This window comes from Setaria viridis, chromosome 9, assembly GCF_005286985.2.
Source record: "Setaria viridis chromosome 9, Setaria_viridis_v4.0, whole genome shotgun sequence".
In the NCBI taxonomy this organism is placed as follows: Eukaryota; Viridiplantae; Streptophyta; class Magnoliopsida; order Poales; family Poaceae; genus Setaria; species Setaria viridis.
In genome coordinates this window covers 2,549,648-2,571,175 of record NC_048271.2, presented here as the reverse complement: position 1 = coordinate 2,571,175, position 21,528 = coordinate 2,549,648, and the positions used below count along the sequence as shown (strand labels likewise).

At 43.6% G+C, this 21,528-nt stretch overlaps 2 protein-coding genes across 2 annotated transcripts; both read left to right on the top strand.

The window, feature by feature from the left end:
- Positions 1-11,617: 11,617 nt before the first annotated feature.
- LOC117840393 (photosystem I reaction center subunit II, chloroplastic) lies at positions 11,618-12,514 on the top strand. Its single transcript, XM_034720899.2, has one exon. It carries the CDS (start codon positions 11,735-11,737, stop codon positions 12,344-12,346), a length of 612 nt encoding a protein of 203 aa, XP_034576790.1. The 5' UTR covers positions 11,618-11,734; the 3' UTR covers positions 12,347-12,514.
- A 6,495-nt stretch (positions 12,515-19,009) lies between these two features.
- Positions 19,010-21,257, top strand: LOC117836104 (mavicyanin). The gene is made up of 2 exons (XM_034715475.1): positions 19,010-19,328; positions 20,570-21,257. Exons 1-2 carry the CDS (start codon positions 19,157-19,159, stop codon positions 21,028-21,030), a joined length of 633 nt encoding a protein of 210 aa, XP_034571366.1. The 5' UTR covers positions 19,010-19,156; the 3' UTR covers positions 21,031-21,257.
- Positions 21,258-21,528: the final 271 nt, after the last annotated feature.

The window sequence follows — 21,528 nt, the reverse complement described above, 5'->3', positions numbered from 1 at the left end:
GTACAAGTCGCTACCGGTTTTGCTATGACTTTTTACTACCGACCAACCGTTACAGAGGCTTTTTCCTCCGTTCAATATATAATGACGGAGGCCAACTTTGGTTGGTTAATCCGATCAGTTCATCGATGGTCAGCAAGTATGATGGTTCTAATGATGATCCTGCACGTATTTCGTGTGTATCTCACAGGTGGATTTAAAAAACCCCGTGAATTAACTTGGGTCACAGGTGTGGTTTTGGCTGTATTGACTGCATCATTTGGTGTAACTGGTTATTCTTTGCCTTGGGATCAAATTGGTTATTGGGCAGTCAAAATTGTGACAGGTGTACCTGACGCGATTCCAGTAATAGGATCCCCTTTAGTGGAATTATTACGTGGAAGTGCTAGTGTGGGCCAATCCACTTTGACTCGTTTTTATAGTTTACATACCTTTGTACTACCTCTGCTTACTGCCGTATTTATGTTAATGCACTTTCCAATGATACGTAAGCAAGGTATTTCGGGTCCTTTATAGGGAAAGCATATCATAGAGAATTCTAATTCTCATATATCATATAGGGTAGGTTGTGGTATTTCATTGCTACAAACATATCTTATTTTACAATAAGACATGTCATTTGGATACTTCTCTTCAACTTCGAACTATTTTGATACAAATAGTTATAGTTGAAGTTAATTTTACGAAAGAAAATAAGGCGGATTATGGGAGTGTGTGACTTGAATTATTAATTTGGCCATGCAGATAGAGAATTGGATCTGCCACATTAGAATTCACGACCAAAGGTGTCTCCGCATCCAATCAACACGTAAGTCCCCTATCTAGGAAGGATAGGCTGGTTCACTCGAGGAGAATATTTTCTATGATCATACCCCAACCATGTCATCCATGAGCAGGCTCCGTAAGATCCCATAGAGTATAAATGGAATAAGTCATGTGATATGATCCAATTCTATATTTATTACACATACTTTTTATTATAGTATGGAAATGCATTCATTTTCTTTGCATCGATTTCGATCCGCAATACTATCGGAGTAAAAGAAGGGATCTAAGGAAGAACGTAGGCTAAACTTTTTGATTTTTTATTAGTAACAAGTAAATACTTTGTTTGGATGTAAGAAACTTGCGATATTGAGGGGATAAACACCAACTAATCAAGAGACAATCCACAAAGCAATTGATCATGATCAAATTTGTAAGCCCACTTGGATATTGAGCATTTACGCATAAGAATAGGATTCTTTTCAATGAGTAGTTATAGGCGCAACTTCGGAAAAGATAATCTGATAAAGCTTTTCTTGCCTTGAGTCATTGAGTCATTATATACCCTATTCTATTGTGGATTCTCCACGGTCTTATTTCTTTCATTCTTGCTCGAGCCGGATGATGAAAAATTCTCATGTCCGGTTCCTTTGGGGGATGGATCCTAAAGAATTCACCTATCCCAATAACAAAGAAACCTGACTTAAATGATCCTGTATTAAGAGCAAAATTAGCTAAAGGGATGGGACATAATTATTACGGGGAACCCGCGTGGCCCAACGATCTTTTATACATTTTTCCAGTAGTAATTCTAGGTACTATTGCGTGTAATGTAGGTTTAGCGGTTCTCGAGCCGTCAATGATTGGTGAACCGGCGGATCCGTTTGCAACTCCTCTGGAAATATTACCCGAGTGGTACTTCTTTCCCATATTTCAAATACTCCGTACAGTACCCAATAAGTTATTGGGCGTTCTCTTAATGGTTTCTGTGCCAACGGGCTTATTGACAGTACCCTTTCTAGAGAATGTCAATAAATTCCAAAATCCATTTCGTCGCCCAGTAGCTACGACCGTTTTTTTACTCGGTACTGCAGTAGCTCTTTGGTTAGGTATTGGAGCAACATTACCCATTGATAAATCCTTAACTTTAGGTCTTTTTTAGGGATTTTTCGAGTTGATTCATTCAACCGCGAAGCCCCCTGCATGGGTATCTAGGAAATAGTTACTTCCAAGTGAATCTTCCCTAGATACCTAAAATCCATTTTATTATGATCCATTTCGCGAAAATATAGATTGTGCCAAAGATGCAAAATTGCTTTTTTTTCTTTTTATTCTAATTCAAAAAAAAAAGAAAAAGAGGAAAAAATTGCAATGGATTTAAAGCGAGAACTTGTTCTTAAGTAAATCAATTGGGAGATGCTTCTCGAGAGTGTCCCATATAAGTTTTCCATCTTCCATACGAAAACTTTCAATTCGCATAAGATCCTCTTCAGTCTTACTCAAAAGGTCCAATAGTGTATGTATATTGGCCCTTTTGAGACAATTATACGTTCTAGAAGGCAATTCTAATTGATCAATAAAAATACAATTCAATGGAATTCCTTTTTTGTTTTTCTTTAGATTAGTGAATCTTTTTTGAAAGGTTAAAAGGGGTGGAGTAAATCTGTTTTTATTTTCTTCGAAACTAGTGCCCTCTTCCTCTGCGTGTAGAAAAGGAAGAAATAAATCAATCAAATTACGAGAAGCTTCATAAAGCGCTTCTTTAGGAGTTAAACTTCCATTCGTCCATATTTCTAGAAAAAGTATCTCATGTTTTTCATTTCCATTCCCACAAGAAAAAATACTATAATTCACATTTCGAACAGGCATGGATACAGCATCTATAGGATAACTTCCATCTTGAGAGTTCTTTCTGAGTTCCGTATGATATCCGCGATCTCTCTTGATCTGTAACTCAATATAGAAATCAATCGGCTCTCTCAAGTTAGCTATAGGTTGTGTCGTATCAACGATTTCTACGGAAGGCGGTAAGATTATATCTTGAGCGGTTATGTATCTAGGACCTTTGACGCAAATTGATGCGTCTCTAACTCCATAGAGATTACTTCTCAATACAATTTCTTTCAAATTTAGTAAAATTTCTTGTATGGATTCTTCAATACCTACTATTGTAGAATATTCGTGTGGCACATTCCCAAATTTGGCGCGTGTGATACACGTTCCTTCTATTTCTCCAAGTAAAGCTCTTCGCAAGGCAATACCGACAGTATCCGCTTGACCTTTTCTAAGCGGGGACAGAATGAAACGACCATAATAAAGACGCTTACTATCTACTCTTGATTCAACACACTTCCACTCTAGTGTTTGGGTGGATCCTGTTACCTCCTCTCGAACCATAACGGACTAGTATTATTATTTGATCATTGAATCGTTTATTTCTCTTGAAAGCGGTTTAATTCTTTTACAGACGTCTTTTTTTAGGAGGTCGACATCCATTATGCGGCATAGGTGTTACATCGCGTATACAACTTAACCGTACACCACTTTTAGCAATGGCTCGTAATGCGGCGTCTCTTCCGCTACCAGCACCTTTTACCATAACTTCTGCTCGTTGCAAACCCACTGTACGAATAGCATCTACTGCTGTTCTTTGACCAGCATAGGGTGATGCTTTTCGTGAGCTTTTGAATCCACAAGTACCTGCGGAGGACCAGAAAACCACCCGACCTTGTGGGTCTGTAACGGTTATAATGGTATTGTTGAAACTGGCTTGAACATGAATAACCCCTTTTGTTATTCTACGTGCACTCTTCCGTAAACTAAAACGGGCATTCCTACGCAAACCAATACGCACTTTCTTACGTGAACCTATTTTTGGTATAGCTTTTGTCATATTTTATTATCTCATAAATATGAGTTAGAAATAACAAAAAGAAAAAAAGATACAAAGATATCCGTTTCAGGGTAAAATATATCCTTTACTCTCATTTTTTTATTTGGAATTTGGACATTTCCGTAGGTACTTTTTTTTACTTTTTAGAAAGAAAAGCTCCTTTTTCGAAAGATTACCCCTGTCTTTGTTTATGCTTCGGATTGGAACAAATGACTCTAATTCGTCCACGCCTGCGAATCAGTCGACATTTTGTACAAATTTTACGAACGGAAGCTCTTATTTTCATATATAGGTATTCCTTTCTTAAACTATGAATCTATTCTTTTGGAAAAAATGAGTCTCTTCACTTAAATTTTGAAACTTGGAAGTTATTACCCTAGAAAAACCTAATCCTTTGAATCTTTGGTATCTTCAGTATCCTTCGAGTCTTCGGTACGCTTCGAATCCTTATGGGGAAGTCTATAAATTATACGCCCCTTGCTGGAGTCATAACGACTTACTTCAATTTTGACCCTATCCCCCATCAGTATTCGTATAGAGCTAGACCGGATCTTTCCTGAAATATAGCCCAGGATGATGGTGTCATTCTCTAGGCGAACGCGGAACATTCCGTTGGGTAGGGCTTCCGTAACTAAACCTTCGAAAGTGACTTTTGCTTCTCTCGGTTTTTTTTTTTCTGTCATATTTTTTTTTCTCCTATTTTTCAATTTTTATTTTCAAAATAGGAAGTTCGAGATAGAATTCGGGTACTATAGGTGGGGCCATTACCATATATAACATAAGACTTCTCCCCCAATTCTGTTTAGTCGAGCTTCTCGATCTGTCATTATACCTCGAGAGGTAGAAAGAATAGCAATTCCCATTCCGCCCAAAACCTTAGGAATTCCTTGATAGTTGACATAAATTCGTAAGCCAGGTCGGCTGATACGCTTTAAAGAGGTTCTAGTTCTATATATTCCCTTTCTAGTCTTTCTCTTTTGATGTCGCAAAGTTGAAACCAAGAAATATCTGTTACTTTCCTGATGTTTCCGAACACTTTCAATAAAACCCTCTCGTAGAAGTATTTTAACAATGTTTTCGGTAATATTTGTGGATACTACTCGAACAGTTCCTTTTTTATTCATGTCTGCGTTTCTTATAGAGGTTAGTAAATCAGCAATAGTGTCCTTGCCCATAAGACTCTAATTCTAGGTTCCTCCTAATTTTTCTATAATCAACATGTTTTCCTTTTTCTTTTAATTTTAGATTTTAAAGCATATACGTGAGACACAATCTACTAATTTTTTCTTTGATCTATATCTCGTCTACTAGTGTTTATAATACTTCAGGAGCTAATGAAACTATTTTAGTAAAATTCAATTCTCTCAATTCTTCGGCAATCGCGCCAAAAACTCGAGTTCCTTTTGGATTTCCTTTTTGATCAATGATAACTGCTGCATTGTCATCATAGCGTATTATTATACCATCTTCGCATTTGAATTCTTTACATGTACGTACAATTACAGCTCGAATTACTTCGGATCTTTCTAGAGGCATTTGGGGCACTGCGTCTTTGATTACAGCAACAATAACATCACCAATACGAGCATATCGCTGATTACCAGCGGCTCCTATGACTCGAATACACATCAATTTTCTAGCTCCACTGTTATCTGCTACATTTAAAAGGGTCTGAGGTTGAATCATATTATTTTGATTTCCATTTGTTATTTCAATGCAAAAGGATGAAAGAAATATTGTCTTTCTAGAAAGAAAAACCTGGGGTTTTTTATCTTAAATACTCCTTTTTGGGGTTCTATATCTCTAATCGAAGAAATTGACTTCGTATGGGCATTTTACTGGCAGCTATAGAGATAGCTGCTCTAGCTACAGTTTCGGATACTCCGCTCATTTCATAAAGTATTCTACCTGGTTTAACAACGGCTACCCAATATTCGGGGGATCCCTTTCCCGAGCCCATACGTGTTTCTGTGGGTCTCATTGTAACAGGTTTGTCGGGAAATATACGCACCCATATTTTTCCACCACGACGTGCATATCGTGTCATTGCTCTTCGTCCTGCTTCTATCTGTCTTGCGGTGATCCAAGCGGGTTCAAGTACTTGAAGAGCATATCTACCAAAACAAATACGATTGCCTCGGCAGGATTTTCCCTTCATTCTTCCTCTATGTTGTTTACGAAATCTAGTTCTTTTGGGGTTATAGTCGACGGTTCTTTCTTAGTTCCATCTCTACTGCAAAACTGGACATGAGAGTTTCTTCTCATCCAGCTCCTCGCGAATTAAATGAGAAAGCGTGCGAATTTCTCTAATTCCATAATATTTTGGAATCTCCTTATTTTTATTCTTATTGAATCGTGGTAAAGTATTCTAATCCAATAAGGATTTCGCGAGCGAATATTTACTCTTTCCTGTCTTATTTGTTAATTTAGAATCTTATCAAATAAAGCCACTTTTTTGGTTTGTTCCGCCATCCCACCCAATGAAGTGTTAGGATTCTTTTCAATAAAATCCGATGCCGTCATAGGTTTTCTCGTTCCCACTGCTTCTCCTTTAATGGTTAGGTTTGAATCCTGCAATGGAGCTTCCAAAAAATTTCTTTCCGAGTCAATTTTCTCAGTTTTATTAACGCGGGCTGCTCTTTTTTATTTCTTTAAATTTTGATTTGTTATTTCAAAAGTTACGATTTCGAATTCTCTCTTTTTTTTATTATTTTATTATATTGATGCTTTATCACATTGCTTTTTTTTTATGATGTAATTCATAGACCATACACATTGGAATCCTATATCTTTCTTATTCTTCTTCCTTCTATCTATCATCCCTCCTTTTATCCACATCCCTTTAGTTTTGCTTCACAGCCTAAAATCAGGTTTCTTTTGTAGAGAAAAAAATGCAGTTGCTACAACTATATGATAGATCTACTCATTTTTTATAGATGTATTTATTCACATAGTGACTGGTTCTTAGTTAGGATCTCGACAATACGAAGCAATAGGTTGGTTATTAGTTAATTTTCTAGAATTACTAAGTTTTTTTCTATTTTTAGTAGGGTTCAGCCAATTTTTTTTTATAAATCCTCATTTTTGACCCTAAAGAAAAAACTAACGAGTCACACACTAAGCATAGCAATTATATTAAAAGATTTATCAATTTTCATTAAATCTTATAGAAAGAGATATAATTTCTTCTTTTTTTAGGGATTTTGGGAAAAAGAAGTTCTTGTCTTATTCTATCAACGAGCAGAATGGGAAGACTGGGTTAGTTATTCTTCTTCTACGAATATCCAAATTTTTACACCTAATACTCCATAGATAGTTCGAATTGGATAGCAGCAATAATCAATTTTAGCGCGAATTGTTTGTAGGGGCAGTCTGCCCTTTTTGATGCATTCGGCACGTGCAATTTCTTTCCCTGCTAGACGACCCGCAATTTTGATTTTTACTCCCTTTATGTCTGCTTTTTTAGTTAATTCAATGGCTTTTTTCATTGCTTTTCGGAATGAAACTCTATTTTTTAATTGGAAAGCTATATATTCTGCAAGAATATTAGGTTGTCTATAAGGTTCTTTAACCTTTTCGATAGCAATATTAAGTCTCTGGTTTACAGAATTAACTTCCTTTTGGAGATCTTTCTCTAATTCTTCGATTGCTCCCTTTTTCTTTAATAAATTGGGGAATCCAATATGGATTATGACGTGGATTGTATCAATTTCTTTTTGAATTTCTATATGTGTAATTACTTCAGAACTTGAGTCTGATTCTATTTTTCTATTCGAGCCTTTTTTCCTATTCTGTTGTATATAGTTCTTGATACAATTCCGTATTTTTTTATCTTCCTGTAGACCTTCAGAATAATTTTTTGGTTGTGCGAACCAAAAGGAATGGTGATTTTGGGTTGTAAATCAATAGTTCAAACCGCACTCAAAGGTAGGGCATTTCCCATTGATATAGGAACTTTTGTACCAGAAACAATAGTATCTCCAATTATAGCCCCTCTGGGATGTAAAATATATCTCTTCTCACCATCCCCATAGTGTATGAGACAAATGTATGCATTTCGATTAGGGTCGTATTCTATGGTTACGATTCTACCAGATATGTCTTTTTGATTCCGTCGAAAATCGATTTTACGGTATAGGCGCTTATGACCTCCCCCTCTATGCCTTGCGGTAATGATTCCTCTGGCATTACGACCTTTACCACAACGGTGCCGTCCATGGATCAATTTATTTCGTGGATTGGATTTCACTTGCCTGTCTACGGTTCCCTTGCGTGTGCTCGGGATAGGTGTTTTGTATAAATGTTTCGCCGTATTATTAAGTATTCTCCTTTAGTTCGTTTCTCTATCTAGAAGTGGAATAGAATAACCCGGTTGAAGGGTAATGATCATACGTCTGTAATGCATTGTATGTCCCAGAATAGGTCCCATTCTTCTACCCTTTCCGGGTAGTCGATGGCTATTCACAGCTACTACCTTAACACCAAAGAAGAGTTCGACCCAATGCTTTATTTCTGTCTTAGTGAATCCCGATTCGACATTAGAAGTATATTGATTCTTTCCCAATAAACGAAGACTCTTTTCTGTAAATACTGCGTATTTGATTCCATCCATAAATCGACTTTCCCTCCTATGCTCTGAGTTCCAGTATCGATAAGAATTCGAGTTCTTATTGTTCTTATGTTATGGTATGAATATACCATACCAATTCGTTATGTATGGATGATGGATGAGATTCCATAGATAGAGAGCCAGTTCCAATAGACTTATGGAACGTTCCCGTTCGCGTGCATCCAGCAGGAATTGAACCCGCAAATTTACCAATTATGAGTTGGGCGCTTTAACCATTCAGCCATGGATGCTTAACAGGGATCATCGTACATCGTAAATAACCAATTTTCATATAGAAAGACATATCATAGAAAAATGAAATCGAAAATATTCGGAGATGGCAAATATTCGGAGATGGCAAATATTCGGAGATGACTATGAAAACACCTCTCTGGATCCTCGAATTGAAAGAGAGATTGAGAGGGATCAAGAATCCTAATTCTCGCTATTTGGAATGGATCCAATTCTATTGAGTCTGACCCATAGTGATCATTTCTCTTTAGCAAAGAATGACCTTGGTTATCAAAGGATTGAACAACCGGGATCCATTTACTTATGATACCTAGTTGACATTGCTAACAAGGATCTAATGAATTATGAGTTTAATAGATGCTCTTTAGCAGAAAGACGTATATTCCTTGCTCATTATCAGACAATCACTTATTCCCAAACCTCGTGTGGGGCTAATCGTTTTCATTTACCATCTTATGGAAAACCCTTTTCGTTCCGCTTAGCCCTATAGGGTATTTTAGTTTCATAATTACCGTGGGATAAGGTAATTATGAAACCTTGACCAATGTATCTTGCGGCGCGTATTGTTTGTTGACCATAACTAATGAACCCAGTTAGCATAGGGAACATATTCTAAATATGTATGAAAAAGGTATGTTTCTTTCTCTTGTTTGAGAGAACTTTTGTGTTGAAAATATTCTTACTGTTATTGTATTATCTTATTTATAGTGAAACTAGTTGGAAAGAAGTTGTTAATAAGAGATTGCCCAGAGAAATAGGTAAAAGAAAGGGGTGGTCCACAGGGTTCATAACTACCCCTCTTACTACGGGGCGTTTACCTAGCCAACACTTAGATCCGGCTCTACCCAAACTTTTTTGGTTCACCCCAACATTACCCACTTGTCCGACTGTTGCTAAGCAGTTTTGGGATACCAAACGGACCTCCCCAGATGGTAATCTTAAAGTGGCCAATTTACCCTCTTTTGCAATCAGTTTCGCTACAGCACCTGCTGCTCTAGCTAATTGCCCACCCCTTCCACGTGTGATTTCTATGTTATGTATGGCCGTGCCTAAGGGCATATCGGTTGAAGTAGATTCTTCTTTTTTCTCAAAAAACCCCTTCCCAAACTGTACAAGCTTCTTCCAAAGCATACGGCTTTCTAGATGTATATGACGATCTCTAGACAGATGGATCTTATATGAATCGTATGATGAAGTACCACATGAGTGGATATATAGAAAAGGAATCCAAATCTGCCGAATCGCTCATGTTATGATCTTCTACATCCTAGGTCTCCGCGTTCCGTCATCTGGCTTATGTTCTTCATGTAGCATTCAGATCGAATGACTCTATGAAATTACGTCGATACTTCCACATATTATGGGTAACGTAGGAGACATCCCTATTTTCACCCGGGGGTCTTAATTACCACTGCTTAGCTTTCAATTCGCCTCTGACCATCAAATTAAATGTGAATAACCCGTCCTCCTCTCTTTGAAACAAGGGGCGCCACATTGAAGCAGTCTAATTAATTGGGCCGACATGCAACTCATCGAGGATGCGTTTCTTGAGGCGATGGTCGCAGATTTATCGCCTTCAGGTAGTCATGCCCGGCAAAAAGGGCCACTAGAACTTGGTTGCCTTGCCCGTGGCCGTGCTATTGCTATTTCCTGTCAAGCATGTCGGGGTTCCTTTCCTAAAACTGATCCCGATCAGATGGCGCGGAAAATGTGATGACGTGTCTAGGCCGGACACACTTGCGCGCCGATGGGGAGCCGCGTTCGGGCTGACGGAGGCACGGAGCGGCGCGGCGAGGAAGAAGATGGGGAGGCCTCGCTGGTGGCGGCACCGCAGGTGCACTCGGGACGGCGGCGGTGGCTGGCTCGGCTGGCCGGGGGAGACGGCGGCACGGCCGTGCCACAGCAGAATTGGAAGGTTGGCAGCCAACGAGGCCGAGTAACTGGATCCATTTACAAACGGTTCCTGGTTTTGCTTGCATTCACTAGGTTTTACCATAGGATATTATAAATTGCCCCGGCGTTTATTTTGATCGATTTTCAGGAGGATTATACGGAAGTGCTTATTGTGCAGTTGTGAAATGTGATTCTTTTAGAGACGACAAGAAACTCCATCAATATGTCTACTTTTAACCTTGCAAGTGTGGTATGCATGAATAAGACACGTACGGTAAAGTACCACTAGATAAAAGAGGCTTGTAAATTGTAATGGCAGCACGAATTGCATTTTCCCCGTCCCTCTTCGTCTTTATGGACATGCAGAATATATTGCAATCGCAAAAAAATAGGAAAACACAACGAAACAAAATCTAACTCCGTGAGTCCGTGGTTGTATGCAGTAGAACTGTAGAAGTGTGGAATATGCTTGATAGTTGTTATTTTGCGAGGAAGATGAAGGGGAAGGAATTTGATTTGTGAAGGGAGTAAAAGTGCTTCTAATAAATATGAAAAAAAAAACCCAAGCATACTTGTCATATGCGTGGACGTCTTCGTGGGCCGGTGGATTCTGTCGAGCGGATAGAACTCTCTCGTTTGGGCCGGCCCAATCCAGTAATTACCGTTGCTGCTAAGAAACTGCACGCTTTTTGTGTCACGCGCCTGTTCGATTTTTTATAGTTATACTAATATACTCCGGAGTCAAGGGCTTACCTTATCATCCCTCAGTTACCCCCCTATCAAAAAAAAAATCTCACTCTCATGTTACCCCTGCAAAGAACTGAAGAAGTGCTCAACTGCTGATCAGCTCATTTTTTTTTCCGAAGGAATACTGATCAACTCATCAGAAGAATAACATAAGCTCTGTGTTCAGTTACAAGTGATGGTTCTTGCATAGTCGCATCAAAAGAATATACTGTACAGGCTAGATTTTGTAGTACATGCATATACCTACGTCATCTAACCTTTAATTTCCTCCCAGACTTCCCAGTGACGCTGATCAGATTCTGATATCTGCAACTTTCAACACCCAGAGCGGCTACGTGTGGCAGCCGACGTGACATGTGTGGATGCCCGGTTTCAGGACGTATCAAAATCCGGACTCCCCATTGGCCGGCCTCATATCCCCTTATCCACTTCGCCACCCGTGGTCTCCAACCAAAGCAGAGCATCACCTCTTAGCTGCGTGCCTGCGCCGCGCCCTCCACTCCTCATCTCTCCTCGCCATCTTGCTCTTAGCTTCGCTCCAAGAAGCCGCACCAGCTCGTCCGAGAATCAAGCCGACGATGGCCATGGCCACGCAAGCCTCCGCCGCGACGCGCCACCTCTTGGCCGCGGCCTGGTCGCCAGCGGCGAAGGCGCCGCGGTCCTCGCAGCTCGCGCTCCCGTCGTCCTCCCGCGGGCCGGCCCCGCTCCGCGCGGCCGCCGAGGAGGCCCCCGCGGCGGCGACCCAGGAGGCGCCCAAGGGGTTCGTGCCCCCGCAGCTTGACCCCAACACCCCGTCCCCGATCTTCGGCGGCAGCACGGGCGGGCTGCTCCGGAAGGCGCAGGTGGAGGAGTTCTACGTGATCACGTGGACGTCCCCCAAGGAGCAGGTGTTCGAGATGCCGACGGGCGGCGCCGCCATCATGCGGGAGGGGCCCAACCTCCTGAAGCTGGCGCGCAAGGAGCAGTGCCTGGCGCTCGGCACCAGGCTGCGCTCCAAGTACAAGATCAACTACCAGTTCTACCGCGTCTTCCCCAACGGCGAGGTCCAGTACCTCCACCCCAAGGACGGCGTCTACCCGGAGAAGGTCAACGCCGGCAGGCAGGGCGTGGGGCAGAACTTCCGCAGCATCGGCAAGAACGTCAGCCCCATCGAGGTCAAGTTCACCGGCAAGAACACCTTCGACATCTAAGTGATCTCATCCATCTCTTTCTCTTAGCTGGTGTTGGGTGGTTGATGGAGGGTCGATCGATATGTAATTTTATTACTATAATCAGGTTTTCTTGGTGATCGTGGAGGTGATGCATGGAACTATATGTAAATGTTGATTTTGGTGATGCGATGCCCAGGTTAACGTTAATTACGTACTCTTCTTGCGTTCTAGCTCGTATGACCGATGATAGATGTATCTACCAAAAATCACAGGGTAGCTAGGTAATTAACCAGTGATTGATCGAACTTGAGAAATCGAGCAAATAACTAACACTAGTACGTTGGCACGGAACATGCATACGCAAAACTCTCCTTTCATCCTAAATTATAGTTAGTTTTAGCGTTTCTAAATTCATAGATATTACTATGCATCTAAATATAGCGTATATCTAAGTGCATAATAAAATCTATTTATCTAAGAAAGTCAAAACGATGTATAATTTGAGGCGGATGGATTACATTATACATAGCTAATAGCCTAATACGAATGTGTTCAGACGTCAGAGTTTCAGGGAAACACAATGGATATACGGAACAGAGCACTTGCAAAACGAATACCACACGTTTTTTTTAAAAAAAATCCACAATACAATACCTACTGGCAACAATAATATGTTGACATTAATTAATAACACGAACTTCTGGTAAAACAGCGATCGATGTATGTTATGGAGAGAGAGAGAGAGAGAGAGAGAGAGAGATAGGAGAAGCAGCAGAAGCACTCGTATTACGGACCCGTGTCAGGTACATGCAGACGCCATAGCTCGTAATTGCCTTGGATAACTCACTACTCCGACTCCTGGACACGCTGTGTAGTGCCGAGGAACGGAACGGAACGGATCCAAGCACTACGTTTTTTTTTCATCGAATGCACGGTACCATTTTCTGCACGCAGCACACATATGTAAATAATTGAAAAGGGAAGAAAAATGATGGTGCTTGTGACTCGTTATTCACGCTTCTTCAGTGCGGTGTGTTGTTGCACGTTTTTGGGTACAATATTTTTAAAGAATAAAATCGCTGAATACTCCTTACATCCCCAAATTACCTGTCACTTTGATTTTATCCTAAATCAAATTTGTCTAATTTTGACTAAGTTTGTAGAAAAAGTATCGTCATCTACAACAACAAACCAGTTTTTATTAAACACAAGCCCTCGGATAAGTCCTCCTCTGTTTGTCTCCGAGACCCCGCCGGAGCGCTGGCAACAAGGAATGTGCTACAAAGTGTTCATCCACCTGACGATGTTGGAGGACTACTCAGCGGCATCATACAATCTGCACGAGGCGACTATGGGGCGAACTTCGTCCCGGTGCGCTGGCCCTACATCTGGCGCTACGGCTTGGTGGATGGGGCGCCACCAGATGCCCTAGCACGCTCGCCACTACGATGACGACGACGAGGAGGGCTATGAACACCCTGCGCGTGGTGGGCGCAAGCTGCTTGGGCGCAAGGAGGACGATGTGGTCCGTCGCGAACGGACACGCTTGCCATGACGCTGGGACGGCGAGTTCAGAGCGGGCCATCATCGCTCCGACGGCTACGAAGCCCCACCGCTTCTGCCAGCACGGATGGTCCTCCACTCCAACCTTGGGGCCTTTGCGCCGCCACTGCCGCTAGGAGAACTCAAGAGTATGACAGCCGCACAACTGCATGCCCTGTTCAGTGCGCAAGCCGAAGCGCTCAAGCACCACATGCAGACGCTGTTTGACTCCAAGGTATGTCATTTGGAGGCCCTCCTCCCATTTGCGGTGACACAAGAGCAATCCTGGAGCCTCGGTCCTGAGGACTACATCAACAAGGCGACTCAGCTCGTCGACAGGCTCGGCATTGCTGACACTCCAGGGCTTGGGAGTGTGCCGTGGTCCGGGGGCCAGCTCAAGACACTCGTCCCCGCAAGTAGAGTCTTCGTTCACCTCAAGGTATAGATGGCCAGATGGGCCAGACCCGCTGGGCGGCACGAGGCCCGACCCTAAAAAGCCTAGCCCTAACACAGCCCAGAACGAGGGCAATAGGGCCTGGGTTGGCTCGGCCCTATGCTCGGGCCAGTGCCAGGGCCACAACCTTAGCACACCGGGCCATCTCGAGCCCAGCACGATTTTTGGGTCGGCCTGACGCTAGCCCGATACAGCCAGCCCCCTCCCCAACCGTTGGATCAGGTCTTCCCGACTGTTGGGGGACGGTGTATATGAGCCGGCGTCGGGCGCCTTCCCCGACCAGAAACCCTAGCCTTCCCATTCCTCTCTCCCATCGCTGCCTCCCTCGACTATCTCTCGCCCTCTCACACCTCTCTCGCCCTCTCGTCTCCTCCCTCTCCGATGACTGGAAGCCAGCGTCGATCGCCACCCCAGCCAGAAATCCTAGCCTCCCGGCTCCCCCGCCACTCGTCTCTCCTGTTGTCGCCTCCCTCGACTCTCGTCGCTCTCCACCTCTCTCTCGTCCTCTTGCACCTCTCTAGATCTAGATGACTAGATCCACTCTCCGGCCACTCTCGTCATCTCCTTGCTAGATCCATTTTTTGTCGACCTCACTGGCCGCTCTGGTGCTCCGGAACCATTGGTAAGAGCTCCAATCTCTAACCCTAACCTTAACCCTAATCTGCTTCTTGCTCCGGCAGGTGACGGCCGGTCTTTCTAACTTTTTCTATCTGCAGGTCATCACGTCCGCCATCGCGAAGCCGTTTAGGGACTAGAGCTCCGGCGAGTCGATGACTCGGTTGTTTGTCCACCTCGCTGGACACTCTGGGGCTCCGGATTTGCAGGTAAGCCGTTGATCTCCTGCTTGATCTCCTTCTCTGCTTCTCGATCCCCTATTACCCCTCTTGATCTCATTCTCTGCATCACTGCTTAATTGGATAAAGTAATGTAGGTAAAAGTTTATGTGACTTGAACTTGATGTTGTATCAAATCCGATTAGTATTGGATCATATGTTGCTTTGTTTTTCTTGTAGTTTCTATGCTTTCTTTTTAGTATCCCTGTTGCTTTCGTTTTCTTGTAGTTTCTATGCTTCTTGTATCTGTACTGTCACTGCTTGATCTCACTTTTTGTCTTGTGTGTGCAGAGGGCGTCGGCTAACACGGTCTGTTGAGAAACCAGAGCACCGGATGGATGATGAGGAGGAGGTCCAAGGACACACCTACAATGATGAGCTTCAGATGCTGGGCCAGCGTCTAGATGACGAGAGTGACCTATAGGCAGCGCGGGAAGAGGTCTTCAGCGGCAGCGCACCCGAACTAATCGACATCACTAATGGCGACGATGGTGTTGGTGATGTAGCAGCAGCTGCTGCTGATCCAAACATGGTGAGTAGCAGCACCAAGAGGAGTCGTTCCATCACCTCTGAATGATGGACGGACTTCGAAAAGATCTTCAAGGACATCGATGGTAAGAGGATAAGGGTCTCTGCTAAGTGCATACATTGTGGCACTGTATGTGTTGCTCGATCTACTATTGGCACTAGCCATCTAAACCGGCATGTTGAGAAATGCCGAGCGAGGAAGTCAAAGCTTTGTGTTTCCCAGTCTTTGCTCCAGTTCAATTCGGACGGAAGTGTCCGTCACTGGGATTATAGTTCCGAGGTAGCTCGTACTCAGCTATGTCAAATGATTGCTAGACTTGATCTTTCTCTATGCTTTGGTGAATTTGCTGCATTTGAAGAGGACATTAAGCTTGCTCATAATCCTAGATTCTCTGCTGTCTCTAGGCAAACCACCACTAGAGATTTCAGCAAGTACTTTAAGGCTTGCCTTGCTAAGCTTATAGAATCATTAACTAGTGTTTCATGTGTGTCTATCACTTCTGATATTTGATCTGATAATGCTAAGGAAGATTACCTTAGTGTGGTTGCTCATTATGTTAGTGTTGATTGGAAATTAGAGAAGAGGATAATTGGTTTTAGACTCATTGAAAAATCTCACAATGGCTAGAACATTGCTGGTCGTGTGACTGTTGTGCTTGAGGAGTATGGTTTGATTTCGAAGGTGTTTTCTGTTACTTTGGATAATGCCTCTGCTAATTCCAATGCTATTGAGAAACTGAGTCCTAAATTATCTGCTTATGTTGGTAAAGTGTTCTTGCATCAGCATTGTGCTTTTCATATCATTAATCTTATGGTTAAATCTGCCTTGATTGAGATTAAGCAATATCTTGAAGCTTTTAGAACTATAATTTCTTTCATCAATTCTTCTAACCAGCGCATTGCTGCATTTAAGAGATTCTGCCTTGCTGTGCATGTTCGTCCTAGAAAATTTGATTAGTACATGGACGTCAGGTGGAACTCCACATACCTTATGCTTAAGCATCTGATCCCTTCCTTACAGGCAGAAATTTAATGTTTTCATTAAGACTAACTATCCCATGGGTCGAATGAGCCTCACTAAATCGGTGCTAACCTCACAGCCGGTATATCTGCTCACGACAATTAAAACAACACAAGAGATACTCCAAGACCACGACAAAATTCGTAAGCGCTTCCTCTGGGCCGGCAAAAAGGAGTTAACCGGCGGAAAGTGCAAGATTAATTGGATAAGATGTTGCCTCCCGAAAGAAAATGGCGGCCTAGGCATCCTGAACTTGGAAAAGTTCGCGAGAGCATTGCGGCTCGGATGGTTATGGCAAGAATGGGCATCGCCGGAAAAGGCATGGATGGGCACCGACGTGCCCAGCGACGAGACGGACCGTCTACTATTCGCGGCATGCACCACAATCCACTTGGGAAATGGTGAAAAGATGAGCTTCTGGAACTCAGCCTGGTTGCACACCGTTCGAGAGACATAGCGCCAAAGATGTACAACGTCTCAAGAAAAAAAGAAAAGAACGGCTGCTCCCGCCTTAATGTAGAACACGTGGATTAGAGACCTCAACATCTCAACTACATTTTCCTCCCGCCATATTCAGGAATTCGTGGAACCGTGGCCCCTAATCCAAAACATCCACCTCGACCAAGAGAGTGAAGATCACATGTAAACATCCACCTCGACCAAGAGAGTGAAGATCACATTACATGGAAGGTTACAACAGATGGATTGTATTCAACAGCTTCGGCCTACAAAGCGAAGTACGAACTCAACGCAACTTAGCTCCATTTGGAAAGCCTGTGCCCCGCCAAAATGCAAGTTCTTCACGTGGCTTGCCACTTAGAACAGAATCTGAACAAATGCGCGCCTTGCCTCGAGGGGGTGGACACACAACCCAGCCTGCGTTCTCTGGCGACAGACCTTAGAAACCAACGTACTACACCACCTGGATGCAGATACACTAGGAGAGTTTGGAGTATGGTGGCGGATTGGGTTGGACAGCCAGACCTCAAGAAAACCAACTAGCAACCGGCCGACGCCGCTTTGGCTTGGTGGTCGCAGCACACCGACTGGTCGCAGCACACCGACGGTCGCACTCTACCTCGGAAAAGCGAGTACAAGCCTAGTCCTGTTAGTCATCTGGGAAGTGTGGAAAGAACGGAACTCAAGAGTCTTCTGCAAGGTGGAAGCGCCGGCACATTCCTTACTGTCCAAAATTAGAGTAGAGGCTGAGGTGTGGATACGAGCGGGAGCCCAAGACTTGGCTTCCCGGCTCGCGCGGGTGTAACCTTTTTGTTCGCAGCTGGTTATCGACGTTTTCTTGTTCTCTCTTCTATATCAATGAAATAGGCACAATTTCGTACCCGTTTGTTAAAAAAATGATGAAATATATATTGGTAGTGTATTTAATTAGTATTGTAAAAATTTACATATTTTCTACAAGATTTGTCAAAGTTAAAGATTTTGACGTCGGATAAAACTAGAGTAACAAGTTATTTTTAGGATGGAGGGAGTATGTTCCCTCAACTGCGTGCAAGTAATTAATGTGCAATATCCACGCGTGCTGCATCTAGCCACATAACACAGGAAATTTATAACTATTTTTTTTAAATACAACTGTCTATTTCTACGCCTTTGAACATATTCGGTACTATATCTGATAGGCTTGTGAAGGGAGCTCGCAACAAATATTTAGTTTTTTTCCTTGACAAAAGCACAAGCTACGTGTGTACGGCGTTGTTCGATTGCTTCCTCCGACTCTCAAAGTGCTAACTAATTATAGTACTTCGTGGGCTGACATCCTGTAAAAGCTTCTTTGCTTATGCTCTATGTCAGTCCAGTCAACAAAACACATAGCAAACCCGAATAAAATATTTCATAGTCACTCTCTCCTCATATATACCACATGTGAAAAGAGAACGGATAAAACAAAAAAAAAGGCCTGCCTCACTGCAAGCTGTCATATATCCACCAAACGGATCAAAAGAAAGACAAAATCCTGCATGCATGGTTGCCGTTGTTGCTTCCATGGAACGAAAAAGATATCCAACTCTCCAACTCGATCCAACTCCAACTCACCAGCAGAGCCCACTCACTCATGGCATTGGCACCTCAGACCTCACCCAACAACACAAGCAGGCTCATGATCAAGACTTGGATTCACGGCCAGCTTTTGAGTTTGCTTTACTCAAGGAACATGAGCAAAACGCCGCGCGAGAGCAACCTGCCAGCACCGAGTGAGCAGAGCAGACAGCAAAGCAGAGAGCATATTGTTTGCACAACACAGGGGCAAAACGGTCAATGCAGGGAACGAGAGCAAGAGGCTCTATAAATCGTACTCCTCGGCGAAGCATTGGCGCAAGCAAAGCGTGTGGAACTGAATTCCTTGCGTCTCCTCTGCTCTTGGCATCTCCTCCTCGATCTCTTCTTGCTATATATAGCTTCGGGAGATCAGAGGGGGTGTGTAGCTTAGACACAGGGGAGCAGGTGCAGCAATGGCCATGGGCATGAAGGGTTTGCTGGTGCTGACGCTTGGGCTCGCGATGGCGGCGACCTCGTCGGCGGTCACCTACAAGGTCGGCGATAGCTCCGGCTGGACCATCCTCGGCAACATCAACTACACCGACTGGACTACGAAGAAGAACTTCCATGTTGGAGACATCATAGGCAAGTTCGGCCTTTCTCTCGCTCAAGAATTGCTACAAGTTCATAATTCTTGCCAATGTTTACGTAGCTTCAGTGTCAGGTCCAGTCCATTGCTCGTCACTGCTGCACACGTTTCCTTCCTGTCAGTTTTACTCTCGCGTAGCTTGCGCTTGACAGTTGATACGCCATTTAGGAGCATGTTTCATGTGTGGTATCATCTCTACACAACGACATCCACATTATCTGCAAATACTATGCGCTTCGCTGATGTAGTACCATTGCTCAAGGTTCAGGTATATGTTGAGTTGAGCAAGCGCCATGCATCTGCTGTCCCCCATTGCTCACTGATGCAAAGATGAACGCCACTCTCTTGTCGCCGTCAGTACTTTTACAACGCGTCCTTCTTCTCTTTTGTCGTTGCGTTTAGATGAACTGTCTTGCTTTAACCATGGCATTGGCAACGGAATTAGGGTAAATAGTTCCTTTTACCTCTGCTTTTACGTGTCTTACTCTTATCGCACAGTAGTAGTTCAAATCTGCAAGCTTTATGTAGTTGTAAAGGGAATTCACGTAATATGTATGATCCACAATTTTACTGGCCGAACGGGGCCACTGGAGATCTGAATCAGAAAAGGCCAGCCAGGAATCCAAGAAATGGACACATGGCCTGGTTGATGTAGATAGTTATTGCACCATGGGCATACGATGCTGTCTCTGTTACATCTGTCAATGCATTACCTGAACTTTAACCATGGAGTGAGAAATGGTTTCTGACAGCATTCTTTCTGCGTTGCAATCTCTAATTCGAGGCTGGTTTTTAAGGAGTTGGAAATAAGGCCGCATACTCGATATGAAGTACACAATAAACAACCATATAGGGCTATTATGAAGATGCCAGACAAAGGGTTATTTCATTGCCAAACTATCATCTACCTGCAATTCAACCACCATGCATCTATCGGTATACTACTGTCAACCTAGTAGTTGTAAAGTGAAGAACTTTGACAATTTTTCCAATCATGAGTACCATGCAAGCATGTTTTTCTGCATCTGTGTCAAACGTAGTGTTCGACTCTCTTTACAGGTAGCTGTACCTTCGGCTGCACGTTTTGCTTCATCCCATCCACTTCTTTATTTGTTCTTTGCGTGATCATCGTGGCATCGAGAAAGATCATACTTACCGAAAAGAGCACGTTTTTCCGCCCTGCTTTCTTTCGTTCTGAATTGTAACGATGACGATGACGATGACCGCGTGCGTGCAGAGTTCGTGTACCCCCAGGGCATCCACAACGTGCTGGAGGTGACGAAGGACGCCTACGACAGCTGCAGCAACTCCACCCCCATCGCCACGCACACCTCCGGCGACGACAAGATTGCCATCAAGAGGCCCGGCCACCGCTTCTTCATCTGCGGCGTGCCCGGCCACTGCGCCGCCGGCCAGAAGGTCAACATCCGCGTCCTCAAGCCGCGGTCCTCTGACGCCCCTTCCAAGGCGCCCGCGCCCGCGCCCGCGCGCTCGTCGGCGGCGGCGTCCCCCAGCGGCGGCAGCGAGCCGAGCGCCGCCTCGCCGCCGGCCGCGTCGTCGACGGACAGCACCCCCGACACGCCGGCCACCACCGCGCCCGCGCCCAACGCTAATGGCGCCGGGGTCGTCCGAGCAGGTTACCGGGCTGTCGCGGCCATGGCGTTGGCGGCGGTCGCATCCATGGCAATGCTACAGTAGGTAGCCGCTCCCTAGTGGCCGTGTGCATTGTGTCGCCACGATGTGTGCCTGATTGTGAAACTTTTTTTTATTGTTCTTGTTCGCTTTGCAGATGCGTCTGATTGCTCAGAATCTGTGCTTTTTCTCTGTTCAGATATTAATTTGTCTATTGTTTCTCTGTTTATCATTATGATCCATGGACATTTTGTATCAGTGAGATGCTCTAGTGTTAATGATCCACTTAACAAGCTAAGGTGCAACAAATAAACTTCGTGCTGACAGTAAGTTGATCCCTCAACTTTCACGAGCCAATCTAGACCTTCGTTGTCCAAGCTAGGTGTCTATGTTCTGCCAAGCTCGAAGCAAGGTCTAAGGCCCCTGACTTTCACATTAGCACTCAACGATCTTTTTCTGCCAAAAAAAAAAAGGACAGATAGTATAGATGCATCAAAACGTATATATTCCTCCTCCATTTTATTTACATCATCAGTATATAAGTAGTTCGATGGCAGGGGAGAA